General features: G+C 44.4%; 1 protein-coding gene across 9 annotated transcripts in view; it reads left to right on the top strand.

Moving 5' to 3' along the window:
• HUWE1 (HECT, UBA and WWE domain containing E3 ubiquitin protein ligase 1) overlaps window positions 1–16,063 on the top strand; it is a 71,726-nt gene that overhangs the window by 50,734 nt on the left and 4,929 nt on the right. For 4 of the 9 annotated variants that reach the window (XM_075260146.1, XM_075260150.1, XM_075260144.1 and 1 more), the window contains 22 exons: window positions 101–329; window positions 419–597; window positions 724–813; window positions 3,236–3,390; window positions 3,504–3,549; window positions 4,186–4,464; window positions 4,573–4,822; window positions 5,615–5,748; window positions 5,842–6,059; window positions 6,146–6,434; window positions 7,223–7,325; window positions 8,133–8,676; window positions 10,015–10,534; window positions 11,079–11,185; window positions 11,935–12,091; window positions 12,179–12,311; window positions 12,392–12,624; window positions 13,758–13,885; window positions 14,259–14,340; window positions 14,428–14,583; window positions 14,679–14,924; window positions 15,161–15,278. In XM_075260146.1, the coding sequence (XP_075116247.1) occupies window positions 101–329; window positions 419–597; window positions 724–813; window positions 3,236–3,390; window positions 3,504–3,549; window positions 4,186–4,464; window positions 4,573–4,822; window positions 5,615–5,748; window positions 5,842–6,059; window positions 6,146–6,434; window positions 7,223–7,325; window positions 8,133–8,676; window positions 10,015–10,534; window positions 11,079–11,185; window positions 11,935–12,091; window positions 12,179–12,311; window positions 12,392–12,624; window positions 13,758–13,885; window positions 14,259–14,340; window positions 14,428–14,583; window positions 14,679–14,924; window positions 15,161–15,278 (4,396 nt within the window). The remainder of the gene's footprint in view (window positions 1–100; window positions 330–418; window positions 598–723; window positions 814–3,235; window positions 3,391–3,503; window positions 3,550–4,185; window positions 4,465–4,572; window positions 4,823–5,614; window positions 5,749–5,841; window positions 6,060–6,145; window positions 6,435–7,222; window positions 7,326–8,132; window positions 8,677–10,014; window positions 10,535–11,078; window positions 11,186–11,934; window positions 12,092–12,178; window positions 12,312–12,391; window positions 12,625–13,757; window positions 13,886–14,258; window positions 14,341–14,427; window positions 14,584–14,678; window positions 14,925–15,160; window positions 15,279–16,063) is intronic. The other 5 variants (XM_075260152.1, XM_075260149.1, XM_075260151.1 and 2 more) reach the window with 3 other exon arrangements.

The following is a 16,063-nucleotide window of genomic DNA, read 5'->3' as shown; positions in this document are numbered from 1 at the left end:
CAAACTCTATTGTGGTGTTTTTTTTTTTTTTTGTGTTGTATTGTTGTCTGATACGCTCAATGTATATGTAGTTAGGTATAACTATATATTCTCTTTACAGCCGACATTCCTCCATCACCTGGTAACATCCCTGCCACTCATCCTTTAATGGTGCGTCATGCAGACCATGGGTCTCTGACATTGGGCAGCGGTACTTCCACTACTCGCTTGGCACAAGGCATTGGAAGAAGCCAGCGTACTCTTCGGCAGATCACTGCTAATGCTGGCCACACTATTCATGTTCACTATCCTGGGAACAGGCAACCAAACCCACCTTTAATATTGCAGAGGTGAGCTGCACTAGTAGGGAGGAGATAATGCAGTCTTCAGTTATGATCTACTGAATACAGATTATTCATACATTTCTCTAATCCCTTAGGTTGCTTGGCCCTTCAGCTGCGGCAGACATCTTGCAGCTAAGCAGCAGTCTTCCCCTTCAAAGCCGTGGCCGTGCACGACTTCTTGTTGGCAATGATGATGTTCATATTATAGCACGCTCTGATGATGAATTGTTAGATGACTTTTTCCATGATCAGAGTACGGCTACTAGCCAGGCTGGTGAGTGACCATTTAAAGAACACCGGTGTTGTCCTTTCCATTTGGTAACATTTTAGGATAGATATGTATGAAATACCTAGCCATCTGAGTGGCAAATTACAATATTTTTTTTTATTTATTTCTAAGGCACTCTTTCCAGCATTCCAACTGCTCTGACTCGGTGGACAGAAGAATGCAAGGTGTTAGATGCTGAGAGCATGCATGATTGTGTATCAGGTGAGACTTTAAGTTGGAGAATTATACATTTATTTATTTACTAGCTGGTACCCGCGACTTCGTCTGCGGTGATTGTAGAAGTGGGTATATACAGGCGCGGGTAAGGTTTTAGTACTGTGTATAAGGTATGGGATATGAAATGTAACTTTGTATCTTGTTTTTGCTGTAATTCTGAGAATACGTGAGACTTGTGTGATGAATGTAATTTGTATTTCAGCTGCTATACGGTGTTCTGAGAGACTGTACATATAGTGTCTTTGGGACAGAGGTATTTCAAGTGAATATACTTGGATATACGACATTGTATGATTTATTTTCCACCAGTACATGTACATTTTGGACACGGGATACTCTTGAGCAAGCAACATAAAGTCTGGCCCTGTGCATGACAGTTTAGTAACTCCATGTGCCTCTTATTAATAGCAATTAACCCCATCATGTCCCTCACATTAACCCTTGTGTAAGAGTTACTGATATGTGAGAGACTTGGAGGTAATAATTAAGTATCTTCATTATTGAGGTCTTTTATTACCTCCATATGTCTCAAATATTAGTAACCTTTATATGAGTCACAGGGGTTAATATGAGGGACATGATGGGGTTTATTCCTATTAATGTGAGGCACATGGAGTTACTAACACTAAACTAATAACCCCAAATGCCTGACATTAATGAGAATAGTAATCCTATGTACCTGTGTGTTTTTCAGTTTCACTTTGCTAGCAGCTTCCTCTCCTCCTCGGGGAATCTTTGCAGGATGCAGACCACTATAGCAGGCACAGACCTGAGCGATTAAGCTCCACCCCCTGGGTTTCCTGCACCCCTCTCAAAGGGGAGTGTCCTTATGCCTGAGCTCTAGCAGAGCACTGAAGGGACCTCGGACTTCATTTAACTCTTGCAGGTCCTGTGCTGCTGGTGTGCCAGTGAAATATGGCAGGAGTGCCACTCTTGGCATGTGTGCTAGGGGTTGCTGACCTCTGCTGTATAGGCTAATATGAATTTTGTGGCTTGCTATGGTCCAAAGTTGTGAGATTGCAGAGATAGTGATGTGAGTTTGGGTTTTGTGGGGGTCCTGGGAAAAACGTATGTGCGCTATTGTGACGAAAAGTAGCCTATTGCGCAATCGAGTGTAGTAACTATGCTTGTGGAAAATTTCAGCCAAATCGATGGAGCGGGTTTTGCGTGATTGAGGAACAAACATCCAAACACACAAACCCACAAACATCCAAACTCACAAACTTTCACCTTTTATAATAATAATAATAAATTAATAGGATTTTTTCTAAAATAAAGGGGGTATTGCAGACAACATGCTTGACCTTTAGCTCAAGCTGAAGAATGGAGCCCCTATTGTTTGCCCATTTGGTATGGTCCCCAGCAATTTAACAACTATCCATAGGATAGGTCATCAGGTCAGGGTCTGACATCCGAACTGTTCAGCTCCTGCAGCTGTGAGTGGAGCTGCAGCTCCTGGTGTCATTGCTATAGCGTAAGGAGCTTCCTGTCCATACATTGTAGCAGTGGCAAGTGACGCTTGGAACTGCAGCTCCACTCGTATTTACTTGAATAGGGGTAAGCTGCTTCCGGCCATATACCTGTAAGCTGCTTCCGGCCATATACCTGTAAGCTGCTTCCGGCCATATACCTGTAAGCTGCTTCCGGCCATATACCTGTAAGCTGCTTCCGGCCATATACCTGTAAGCTGCTTCCGGCCATATACCTGTAAGCTGCTTCCGGCCATATACCTGTAAGCTGCTTCCGGCCATATACCTGTAAGCTGCTTCCGGCCATATACCTGTAAGCTGCTTCCGGCCATATACCTGTAAGCTGCTTCCGGCCATATACCTGTAAGCTGCTTCCGGCCATATACCTGTAAGCTGCTTCCGGCCATATACCTGTAAGCTGCTTCCGGCCATATACCTGTAAGCTGCTTCCGGCCATATACCTGTAAGCTGCTTCCGGCAGCTGAAACAGATGATTGGGACGGATTTGATACTGATGACCTGTTCTGTGGATAGGTCATCATTATCACTGTTCAGATCCTAGACAACCCCTATAATGATGATCAGCTCAGACTATTCCCACTGCTTCCACATCCAGTACTTAGATACAATATGTGAGGTAATCTGGCAGCATTGAGTTTCCTGCAGCACTAACGTTTAGGAAATTAACCATTCCCCTAGGCCTGTGGATGTGAATGTCTGTAATGCAGAGCACACCAGTCCTCTGTAGTAGGAGATGCTCTTTTGTGGCTTCTCTGTCTGGACTAATAGAGCAGAGTCCCTAGTGGTCCCTTCTCTTGTAGTCATGTGAGGGCAAATGAACAGGACTGACTTCTTAACTTCACTTTGTGGTACAGAGTTACTACTTTTGTAAAAAGTTTACCAGATTATTGGATGCTGTTTTCCTTTTCATTGCATAGTGGTTAAAGTTCCCATAATTAACCATCTGGAGGCCTTGCGGGATGAGGAGTTGGAGGAGCGGAGAGAGAAGAGGCGAAAACAACTGGCAGAAGAGGAGGCCAAGATGGCAGAGAAGGCCAAGGAAGAGAAGGAATCAAAGGATCAAAATCCTCAGGTCTTGGCTTTAAAATGTGATCTTGAAACCGTATGAAGTGTGTTTTGCTCTGACGTTTTGGTTTTTCATAGGACTTTTGTAAATGTGTGGGTTTATTTTTTGTCTTACCATAGGCTGCAAACTCCAAGAGGAACGCCTCCTTCGAGCTGAGCCTTGCAGGTATATCTTCAATGTGCTCCTCTATTGTCTTCCTTCTACAGGCACGCCTGACAAAAAGATTTCTCGGTGCTTCAGGGTGAGGTAGTAGATTGTATAGTTTTGGGGTCACACCCGATCTGGGAGATAACTATACAGTTTACTGTCTTTCCTGCGGCGTCTCTGACGGCAGCGTTTCCTGAGAATGGAGCCATATTTAATATAATGATGATTTAATGCCTGTAACGTATGCAAGATGCCATTTTGTTCAATGCATTAACATGCTTACATAATGAGTGACCTCTGCCCTCTTCATGGTGAGGTAGTAAGTTGTATTGTTGTAGGGGGCAGGGATTTTTTTGCCCCCATTTTGGTGATAACTATACAGCCTACTGCCTTCCTAGTGGTGTGGCATATTTCATACATGTCCAAGATGGAGAACGCTTCACGACGTGTTCCTCATTGCACTGTCCAGTTTTTGTATATTGCATAAAGGAATATAGCATGATTGTAAATTAGATATATTTTGTCATCTGTAATAACTTCCAGCTTTTTTTTTTTTTTTTTTTTTTTTTAATACAAGCTATAGTCCAATTTTCTTTGCAATTACTAGAGTACATACATCTAACAATTATTTTCTTGGCTCGTTTGCTACTAAAGATCAAGATGGCAGTGGCCGACCTGAGAACTTCCCCACTGCTCCGTCTTCTGCCGAAGGAACTCCAACAAGTCCAGAACTTGTTCCTTTGGATCCTACTTTACGTGCTCATCCTCCTGAAGCTGCTTTGGCAGAACTTCCTCAAAGTTTGCACACTGAGCCTGGCACGGAAGACACTGGCCAATTACTCATGCCAGCCGATCAAGAGGATTCTGGACCTGGAAGACCCAGCGCAGAGGGAGATGCTACTCAAATGGAGTTGTCGCCAGCTCCAACCATCAGTTAGTATATTTCTAATGTAGAACATCACTTATTTGACATTAGTGACAGTTTTACAGCTTGAATTTTACGATAAAACATTTCACATTATGGTTTCATCTTTTCTGTAGCTTCCCTTTCCCCTGAGCGTGCAGAAGATTCTGATGCTCTTACTGCTGTGAGCAGTCAGCTGGAGGGGTCTCCCATGGACACCAGTAGCCTTGCGTCTGGGCCCCTGGAGGAAGGCGTTGGAGAGTCCTCTGGAGTTGTAAATCCAGATCAGCCTCTAGTGGTCACCACAAGTATTGCAGTTGGTCAACAACCTGTTGAACCTGCAGCTGCAAATGATGGTCAAGCGGTGTCTCAGCTTGGTGACGACAGGTAAGGGAACTTCCTTTTTCTTAATTTAGGCTCCTCTGTTCATCAGTGGATTTTGACTCACAACTACAATCTTTAATAGCTTTTGTGACCTTTACTGAAATTTACAACGATTTTCCCGGATTTTGATACCGATGGCCTATCCTTAGGATGAGCCTTCAATATGCCATGTGTAGGGTCTGTTTCTTGGCGACCCTTTGAATCACAGTTGGTGGGCCATTGTTTACCAGACTCTGTTCTTTAGATATTATAATGGCTATGCCTGTCCCTCCCATTCACTAGCATGGGTCTGAGCTTATACAGAATAGGCTGTAAGGGGGTTTTCTGAGATTTTACGCATTGATGACCTAAGTTTAAGGTGTGCAATCAATATCCGATTGGTATAGGGTGTGACATCCATGGCCCCAACAGATCTCTGTGAAGACGACCATAGCATTTGGGTGAGTGCTTTGGCCTCTTTACTGAATACCAAACACAGCGCTGTGCTTTGTATACTTCCTGTGCTTGATGATGTGATTCAGCTCAATTCACTTGAATGAGCTGCAAACTGGCATTTTTCGATTCCACAAGCTGACTGTTGGGGGTCCTGGGTGTTTGACCCATACTGATCAGATATTGATGATAAATATCTTGGAAACCTCTCTAATTTGGGGAAATTGACAGCTTTTTCACCCTGAATTTGATTTCCAATGTGTTTTATGCATAAAGTACTTTTTTGATCTACTTTTCTTGTAGTAATACATAGTGTATATATATTTTTTCCATGTTTTAATCTTTCATATATCTTGCGATCAGTTCTCCAGCAGCCGTTTCTGCTGAAATGCCTTCTGCCAGGGACCCCAGTGTAGCCTTGTTAGCAACAGATTCTAGTGGTATCCTGGAAGAACCTTTGCCATCCACAAGTAGTGAAGAGGAGGACCCATTAGCAGGTAAAGTGGCAATTTCTTTGACTTTTTCTTAGTGTTTATATATCCACACATTTACGTATGTAGAAAGAAACTAACATTTGATTTGCCTTTTAGGTATAAACTTACCTGAAGGAGTGGATCCATCCTTTCTTGCTGCCCTTCCAGAAGATATTCGCAGAGAAGTGCTACAAAACCAGCTTGGCATCAGACCGCCTGCTCGCGCTCCTCCTACTACTGCCCCGGTTATTCCTCCACCAGTTGTAGGTAGTGCTGGAGTGACTGAAGTCAGCCCAGAATTCCTAGCTGCTTTACCACCCGCTATACAGGAAGAGGTGTGCTTACATAAAAATGACTGACTGCGTCCTCCTTTATGTTCTTACTTTATTTTGTAACTTATATTTTTTTTTTGCTTGGAAAGGTTTTAGCTCAGCAGAGAGCAGAACAGCAGAGGAGGGAACTTGCACAGAACACAACATCGGACACCCCAATGGATCCAGTAACATTCATCCAAACTTTGCCATCTGATCTGCGTCGTAGCGTTCTAGAGGACATGGAAGACAGTGTTCTGGCAGTAATGCCCCCAGACATAGCAGCGGAGGCGCAGGCTCTGCGGCGAGAACAGGAGGCACGGCAGAGGCAGCTCATGCATGAAAGACTATTTGGGCACAGCAGCACATCAGCACTCTCTGCCATCCTCAGAAGTCCAGGTTAACTTTCTTTACTTTGTCAGTAACCATCCACAGAAATGTTCTCTCACTTTTCTTCTTAAAGCGTATTCACTTTAGAAATATGGCATATCCACAGAAGTTGCCAGGAGGGTTCATTAGTTTAAGGGCTAGTTCACACAAGGGCAAGGGGGTGGATTTTGACAGCGGATTTCGCCTCAAAATCCGCCTCCATACAATGGTGGTCTATGGAGACCATTAGCGTTTTTTCCCCGCTAGCGGCATGTTGCCGCTGGCGGAATAAAGAAGCGATCTGTCCTTTCTTTAGGCCGATTCCGCGGCTTGCTGGGCCGCAGCTTCCACCTGGCGGCAGCAACCTCTGGAGTCGGCCCATTCATTTGAGCTGACTCCGCAGGGGAAATCCGTGACCGCGACGGTCGTGGCAGGCCGGTTTTGACCCGAGAGTGGCGCGGCTCCCTGCATCACTCTCGGTGCCAAAACCTGCCCCCCGTGTGAACGAGCCCTAAGGTAACAGGCCCATTGGTGAGGAGACTAAATGTAGGTGGAGCCATGCACATCTTCATTCAGTCTGTGGCTGGACTTGGCTCCTCCATTTACCACCTTGTCCTGCAGCTCATGGATGACGGCACCCTCTTCCTAAGCTAGGTGGTGGTGTTGGCAGCATGTCCTATTGGTTAGGATGAGAGGAAATTTCTTTAAGCTAGTTTACATCATTTAATTAAGTATGTTAAAACAAAACTTCAGTGTTTTGGTTGTTTTTTTTTTTTTTGTTTTTTTTTTAAACTAACTTCTAATTCTGTCTTCCTCAGCGTTTACGAGCCGCCTAAGTGGAAACAGGGGTGTACAGTACACACGCTTGGCAGTGCAAAGAGGAAGCACTTTTCAGATGGGAAGCAGCAGCACGCACACAAGGTACTAAGGGAGATTTTACATTTTCCCAAAATCTACCAAACGTCAGTAATTCAGGGAACTTACTGCACCAGTAAATATTTACTAGCTGGTTGTTGTGTATTGCTTAGGCAGTATTCACATGCATAGAAGAATAAGCTTTAAGGGGGTTATTCAGTTTCTGATAAGGATAGTCCGTGAATACTAGATCTGCAGGGGTCCCAGGTGTCGGGTACCAACGCAGGATTGTATAAATTGTAGTGGTGTGTAGGTCCTGCACAAATGCTCCATAGACTTCAGTTGGACTTTTACTAAAGAATACAATTAAACACATTTAGAATTGCATTTTTGCTGCTTTTCGGACTTTGTAAAAAAAACGTCAACAGCGAAGGGTTTTCCAGGACTCTTTGTGACCTAGCCTTGGGATAGGTCACGTAGTGTGCATTGTTTAGGAATCTTGTGCCCAGCTCCCTCACCGTTCAGGGTCCGTGGCCATTCAGTGAGTGCTGGTACCTCCTCATTAGGGGGCGCCGTGCTGTCCGTTCTGCTGTGGCCATGTCTGGTATTGTAGGAAGCTCAACCCTATTTATTTAAATGGTCCTGAGCTGCAGTATAAGGAGCAGCCACTAAATATAGATAGCTCTGTGCCTGATAAACTGTATGAAGAGGCTGCACTGCTTGCCCATGTACTACGGCATCTTCATTCAGCTGAAAGCCAGGGGTGGAGGGAGTTGAATCTCCACCGAGCTGGTAAATAAGGTATAAACTTACAGGTCGTTTTGTGTATATACAGCTCTTATGCATACTTATGTCTTGTCTGTCTTTTCACAGGCCTGCAGGCAGTAATGTGGACAGCTTACTACGTCTTCGGGGACGATTATTATTGGATCACGAAGCCCTCTCCTGTTTGCTCGTTCTGCTTTTTGTTGATGAGCCAAAACTAAACACCAGCCGCTTGCACAGGGTTTTGCGAAACCTTTGTTACCACGCGCAGACCCGCAATTGGGTTATCAAAAGCCTTTTATCAATCTTGCAACGGAGCAGTGAGAGTGAACTCTGTATAGAGAGCCCTAAGACTTCTCTTGGAGGAAGTGATAAAAGAGGATCGGCCAAGGCTTGCTCATCCAGCCATGATGATCGTCCCTTGGAGCTGCTGCACAAAATGGAATCCAAGAACTCTAACCAGTTGTCGTGGCTCTCTGTTTCAATGGACGCCGCACTTGGCTGCCGAACAAACATATTCCAAATCCAGAGATCATTAGGCCGCAAGCACACGGAAAAGCATGCAGCCTGCGGCTCTACTGTTCACATTCACCCACAAGCTGCCCCTGTGGTGTGTAGGCATGTGTTGGACACTCTTATTCAGTTAGCCAAGGTATGTAACCTAGTAATATTTTCTTCATACGGCATACTATAGGGAAGAGTGGAAGATGCATGCTAGATTAGTGGGTTTGGCTATTGGGACCCCTGCCGATCACCAGAATATAGGGGACAGTGGACGTTTGTCGCTAGAAGGAGTTTGAATTAAGGACATTTGTCCTGCATCTTCATTCATGGTCTGTGGTACTGATGACAAAGAGGGTGCTATCCGCTCCTGTAGAAACACCCCCCCCCCCCCCCCCATTTTCTGGTCATCAGAGGGTCTAGCTAGTGGTCAGACTGCCACTGATCTAGCCATTAACATGTACCCTGTGGCTATACATAGTGATAATTCATTTCTCTCTTTAATGTTCTCTTAAGTTTAACCTCTTTCTTTTCAAGGATATTAGCATTACTTTCCCAATATTATGGACATTAGAGACAAAAGTGACTCGTAAGTGCTGTGACTTGCGCTAGGTTCACCCTAGCAGTTTGGTTTCCGTCCTTCAGGTCCGCATGGGGACCCCAAAGACTGAGACCCTGTCTACTTAATTTTTTTTTTTTTTTTTTCTTTTTATGTGGCAAAAATCCACAGACCCCCATATACTGTAATGGGGTCTGATCATTTTCCGGCAACTTTATACTGAAACCGGTGTAGGGAAAAGTTGCTGGACGTTTCTCTTCGCTGATTTTAGGTGGATTTTGCAGCCTACAGAGACTCCAATGTGAATATGAATGTATCCTTAATGGGGTGTTCCCATCTGGGCACTTATGGCTATATCCACAGAGCATGCTATAAATGTGGGTTCCACTCCTGGGATTCACACCCAACTCCGGAACAGGTGTCTGTGACCCCTGCTTTATGACGGCAGTGGAGGAAGCGATAAATGTGCATGTCAGAGGTGGGACTTGCATTTAAGAGCAATATTCCTTGTTTGACAACCACAGTTCAAGCCGTGATATTTTTATTTTTTTTTGTGTGTGTGTGAAATATATTTAATTTAAAATAGAAATAATTTTACAGCTTATATTATAGAGATTTTAACGTGCCCTTGTCAAGCATGTCACTCTTCTGCCTGCCGTCTCTGGAACCTGCTAGGCCTGAACATTGGAGAACAAGGCGTACCTTGACTGCAGTTTCCTATGCTTTGTTCTACAATTTGTGTATATTGCCATCCAAATTAAGCTAACATTTAAATACAGTGGTGGTGGCAGCACATTGTACCATAGGAAGAGCCCTTTGTCTTTCAGTGCGGCATCATACAATCATTTGCACCATGTTTGTAAACTTGTCACTTAAGTGGATTATTTTTAGCTTTGTCTTTTATTGTATTTTTATTTTTTCCATTCTCAGGTGTTCCCAAGCCATTTCACACAGCAGAGGACCAAAGAGTGCAATGTAGAAAACAGTGAAAATAAAGAGAGGAGTATAAAATTGACTTGTAGCCCCTGCCCTACTCAGTCTGGTAACAGTGGGGCAAGCAATATCTCCACAGATTTCTGGGACTTGTTAGTTAAGTTAGACAATATGAATGTGAGCCGCAAGGGGAAAACTTCGATAAAGTCTGTGCCTGTGAGTTCTGGAGGGGAAGCGGAAAGCTTGCAGTGTAGCCTGGAGGCCTCTCCTTTGGGACAGCTCATGAATATGTTATCTCATCCAGTCATTCGACGGAGTTCGCTGCTGACAGAGAAATTGCTCAGACTCCTCTCTCTTATTTCTATTGCCTTGCCTGATAATAAATTACCAGACAGTATGGCTAATCAAAGTAATGCAATTGCCCCCGCCCCTGCCCCAACGCCTGCAACAGCACCAGTACCTCTTCCTGTACCCGCTGTAACTGTGCCAACAGTTGCCAACACAAGTGTTGTATCAAGTAAGTATTACACCGTCCTCTAAACTGATCTGAAACTCTGCCTCAAACCACTCAATATGTTCAGTCACCACTAGAGGGAGCTACAGTGCTTACTGCATACTGTTTATACAAAATAAAGGCTATGCTGTGAGCCTCTTGCCTCTGCTTGGAGGTTCCTGCAGTGACACAATATTTAGATTTTGGATTTGATGCGATGTATCAGAAATATGGATCTCTGTGTAAAACATATGAAATGGGTGCTGATCACATGACCCAGTGTAAGAACATACCTATGTAAGGTGATTGTGTTCATAGTGGGCTTTCTCCGGTACATAAAGTATGAGTAGACATGACGCTGGTAGTATTGCTCACACAATATTAGAACACAAAGTAGTCAAATGTGCAGCATGAAAATCTTAACGTATTGGAACCAAAAGTCCAGACATGGTGACCCTGCAGTAGCATGTCTGCCAGCTAAACTCTGCCCCATTGAGTTACTAACCACTGCTAATAGTACGGCTCACAAGATGCTAAGCTCAAATGATTTTCTTTTTCATTCCTAAAGCTGTGATGAAAAGTAAAAAGTCTACAGCGAAGTCGAGCGAGTCCAGTGCACCAGACAAAATGGCTGCTTCAGGACTCACAGAGAAACAGCTGCAGCTTTCTGTGGAGGTATTTCACACTTTTTTATGCCAGTGATCCTGTCATTCATTCTTATTGTGCGACCTTTGACCCTCTTTTTAACTTCTGGTGGAGTGTAGCACATGAATGGGCTGGGTCAATCAGAGCAGGAGCGAATCTTGCAAGGAGGGTTCTCCATAGAGGCATTGGCCTAAGGCTGTGTTCACATTGGTGTTGTGAATTGGGTTATATGTCACAAAGTGAGTGTCGCACTGTTTTGTTGGGACGGCATCCTTTATAAGTCAGTGGGATGTATTGGACACAATTGGTAACTGTTGTATAATGGAGACAGCGCTTTATTGTGACTAGCCCTATTCATACTGTATTATATGGTTCCTATTATAGGTAGAAATCAAGTCCTGATAGGTCTAAAACCCCGACTTACAGTGCCATAGCTGGCTATGATGTGGCTAGTGCATCGGTCGGTCCATGTTATAGATGTTACTGCTGTCTCCGTAGCCTATGGCCGTACATTTACACTGCTGTGGTTTTTTGTTTCTATGAACTCTGCATTTGACACCAAATCCTGATTTACACCAGGACTATCCCAGGGACTGGACCACTATAGAGATGGGATTTGTGCAAACCTGATGCTAAACTTAGTAGTTTCTGGTTCATTTAGGGGAAGATTTTGGAGCAGGGTCTTAAATGCTCTGAATTCGGTCCAGCAATGTTGTACCATACACGTGTAGCTAAACGCTTTCTAGGTTCTTTTTTCTATTATGTCTCTTGTTTTGTAGGTGTTAACATCTCACTCGTGTTCAGAAGAAGGATTAGAGGATGCAGCCAATGTGTTGCTTCAATTATCTAGAGGAGACCCTGGCACCCGGGACACTGTATTAAAACTGCTGCTCAGCGGGGCCCACCATTTAGGGTATACTCTGTGTAAACAGATAGGTAAGGAATAATCTGTCTATGGGACTGATGGGGTCTCATTCACCAATTGTGTAAGGATGTTCATTTTGAACCTGAATACCGTTCTAGGTACGCTTTTAGCCGAATTGCGAGAGTATAACCTTGATCAGCAGAAGCGTATTCAGTGCGAGGCTTTGTCTCCGGATGGCATGCCTGAGGAACAACCTCATAACACCAAGGCAAAGGGCAAAATGCAGAGCAGGTAAGTGTCAAATCTGCCATATAGTTCGCGCTGCCAATGACTATCTCCCATTCTGGGCATAATTCAATCTAAATTGTCAGAACTCTCCCCGCTCCATCCCTACGATCCAGGTTTGATATCGCTGAGAACGTGGTGATCGTGGCGTCGCAGAAGAGACCCCTTGGAGGGAGAGAACTGCAATTACCTTCAATGTCCATGCTGACCTCTAAGACCTCCACACAGAAGTTTTTCCTGCGAGTATTGCAGGTTATCATTCAGCTCAGAGATGATACCAGAAGAGCTAACAAAAAGGCCAAGCAAACCAGCAGACTAGGTGGGAACTTGGATGTAGCCTTATTGTCAATGTCCACCTCTAGAAACCAGGCTGTGTCTGATAAAGTGACTTATATACAGGTACAGGATAGAATGTATCTGTCAGATTGGTGGACCAACCAGTCGTGAAAGTGGGTATTCTCTTTTTGACTCTTGGTGAAGGGGCTCATCACAGTACACTTTCTTCAGCAGTCCCGTAGATTGTGAATGTCGTGGCAATGCACATGCTTGGCTGCCACACCGTTCTGACAGAAAACGGATCACCCGTTCTCATGAGTCCCAGTGTTCAGATCCCCACTGATTGGTTATCCACTATCCTGTGGTAGGTGAGAAGTTGCAATTTTGGAAAAACTCTTTGATAAAATTCTAGTTGCCGACCTCTACCACTAGAGGGAGCTCAGGAGTTTACTGTACATGGTTTATATACATTACGTTGAAGTTTGCTATAAAACAGGAGCAATAGTAGTAATACCCACCGCTCAACTTACCAATCCTGTGCCAATACTTCTGGGGTCTCTGTTCACCCGCTCCAGCAGTGACTTGTGAGCATATGATGTCACTACTAGGACCAGTATCGACAATGCTGACCTCAGTGTTACCCGTATGTTACCATCAGAGGCAACAGATTGTATTTACTGCTTTATTTCATGGCATTGGGTAAGCCTGTTAAACCTCTTTAATGTCACGGTGTATAAATAAGCTCATTGTGATATAATCCAGCTATTAAAAAAGGCAAAAGTGCAAATTCTTCTAAAGGTCAGATACATCAAGGTGGAAGCCTGAGAATTGTTACTTGCTTGGAATTAGAACAGATGTCACATGAACTAGAAATCTCTACAACCTTGCAGAAAATGCAGCGATTGTTCATGCCATGACTTTAGGATTCTCTCCCCTTCATAATTGGTTTATTACGACAGATAATGGAGTGATGTCAGAACTATCGCTTGAGCTCTCAGACTAAACCCCCACTGGCTGATAGAGCATGCTGGGAAATCTCTAAAACCTAAATTGGACAAATAGGCAGAAGCTACTCATAACTGATGTCATTGGTGAATGGTTTCTGTTTAGTCTAGGCAAGAGTTAATAGTGCATGTCGTTGGACAATGTTTTCTTATGGCTGTCTTCTTCTTGCAGGGGCTGCCAGTCTGGCCTCGGCTAGCAGCATCCAGGCAGCTGTGCAGCAGCTGGAGGCCGAGGCTGATGCCATTATACAAATGGTACGTGAGGGTCAAAGGGCGCGGAGACAGCTGCAAACTGCAACGGTTAGCATGATGACTGGCGCTGGCAGAACATTCATCCTTAGTTCGTCCCCCCCCCCCCCTCCAACTTTTTATTAATTTTTAATCTATTTCCATTCACATTTCTTCCACCTTCCTGCGTCCACTCCTTCCTGAGCCTTGTGCTTATGTATATAACCCTTACAGCTCCGCCTCATGCATGTTTCCCATGAGTCATTAGTGCTTTTGCAGACAATATGCATGCATTGTGTGTATCTCCAGACTGCATGGCCTCATCATCCCCTGCGCTGCTTGTGTATCCTACATCTTCCGTCATCACTAGTCTCTCTCTACATTTCCATGTGTTCACTCCGCTCATTCTACCTTTTATTCTAACTCCGTTTATCATTTTGTTTAGGCGGAAGGTTCAGCTCGAAGGGAGGAATCTCCTATGGATGTGGACCAGCCATCACCAGCCACACAAGATACCCAGTCAGTTGGTCAGTATCCAGACAGGTCCTGTGCATAACTTACAGGTTGTACTTGTTTTCTCTCTGCATAACGCATTGGTCTTGGTATGTTTTTAGGCTCTGAAGCATCGCAAGCTGCTGAAAAGAAAGAGGAAGAGCGGCTGCCGGAGCTGCCCCTGCTGAGCGAACAGCTGAGTCTGGATGAATTGTGGGACATGTTAGGGGAATGTTTAAAGGAGCTGGAGGAGTCTCATGATCAACATGCAGTGCTAGGTACCAAATACATACAGCCACATGCCTCAATCTGACATGTCCACAGTACACTGGATATTTAGTTTACTCTCTTGCTCTTGTCCTTTGTTGTTCAGTTCTCCAGCCAGCAGTAGAAGCTTTCTTCTTGGTCCACGCAACAGAAAGAGAGAGCAAGCCTCCTGTGCGGGACACGCGGGAGAGCCAACTGGCTCACATAAAAGATGAGCCTCCCCCATTATCGCCAGCACCCCTCACCCCAGCTACACCTTCTTCCTTAGATCCCTTCTTTTCAAGGGAGCCCTCAGCTATGCACATCTCATCTAGCCTGCCTCCTGACACCCAGAAGTTCCTCCGATTTGCAGGTAAAGTTGTAGTAAAGCTTTGGGTATGTCAAATTCTACTAGAGTGAGAGTGGAAGCGCAGATCCATTTAGTCCGTGTAACATTCACGTGACCAATAGTGGTCTTTTTCAGTTTTAAACATGAGACTTGTAAATGTGGAATTAATATTTACTCGTAGTGTATTTTTGTAGTGTATTTTTGTGTAGATTACGTGTAAGAAACAGTAATGTAATATTTTGTGATCCTTTGACCCCCAGAGACGCATCGCACTGTGTTAAATCAGATCCTCAGGCAGTCTACTACTCACTTGGCTGATGGACCCTTTGCTGTTCTTGTGGATTACATTAGGGTCCTGGACTTTGATGTTAAACGCAAGTATGTATCATCACAAAATTGTCCTCTTCCCTTTCCTAGTCTGCATACCCACTATATTGATAGAAATGTTTTACATTTAAAGGGGATGTGCTTGCTCTCCTGCTTCATCTGACTTCTGTATGATGGTTTAGACACTTATTGATGCAGCCGTCAATGATGGGTATTCCCGGCTGATCAGCTGTATGGAGGAGCAGCAGCACTTCAGAATCAGACACAGCCCTGTACATTGTGTAGTGGCAATTCCTGGTTACTGCAGTTCTGTACTATACAATGAATGTAGCTGTGCCTGTACCTGCAAACAGCCGCTGATCAGTGGGGTCCCCTCAAGTTGACCTGATATTGTTGCTCTATGCTGAAGTTAAGTTATCAATATGAAGGTCCTGGAAAACCCCTTTAAGTAGTATAGATATTAGATTGTATGGGGGGAGTATGGCTACGCAACCCACATCTCCTTTAATGCTCAGCATGTAAATTTAGATGCTCTATAGAACGTACTTTTATTAAAGGGGTTATCTAGGATCTGCCGGTATTTGATGCTAATGACTAGAGATGAGCGAATATGCTCGATCGAATACCTGCACCGCATAGCTCCCGGTGCATAAACACTTCCGGTACATCAAATTTTTACTGCCCCTCCCACCTTCCCTGGCACCAGAGCTATGCATCGGAGGTATTCGATCGAGCATATTCGCTCATCTCTATTGATCTATCCACAACGATCAGCTGACGGAAGTCGTATACTAAAGCAGTCCGACCCCTCTTCATATGAATGGGAGCAGGGCTGC

Source organism: Leptodactylus fuscus, chromosome 11 (genome assembly GCF_031893055.1).
Source record: "Leptodactylus fuscus isolate aLepFus1 chromosome 11, aLepFus1.hap2, whole genome shotgun sequence".
Lineage (NCBI taxonomy): Eukaryota > Metazoa > Chordata > Amphibia > Anura > Leptodactylidae > Leptodactylus > Leptodactylus fuscus.
The sequence above is the reverse complement of the archived record's forward strand: the minus strand, read 5'-3'. Positions and strand labels throughout refer to the sequence as shown.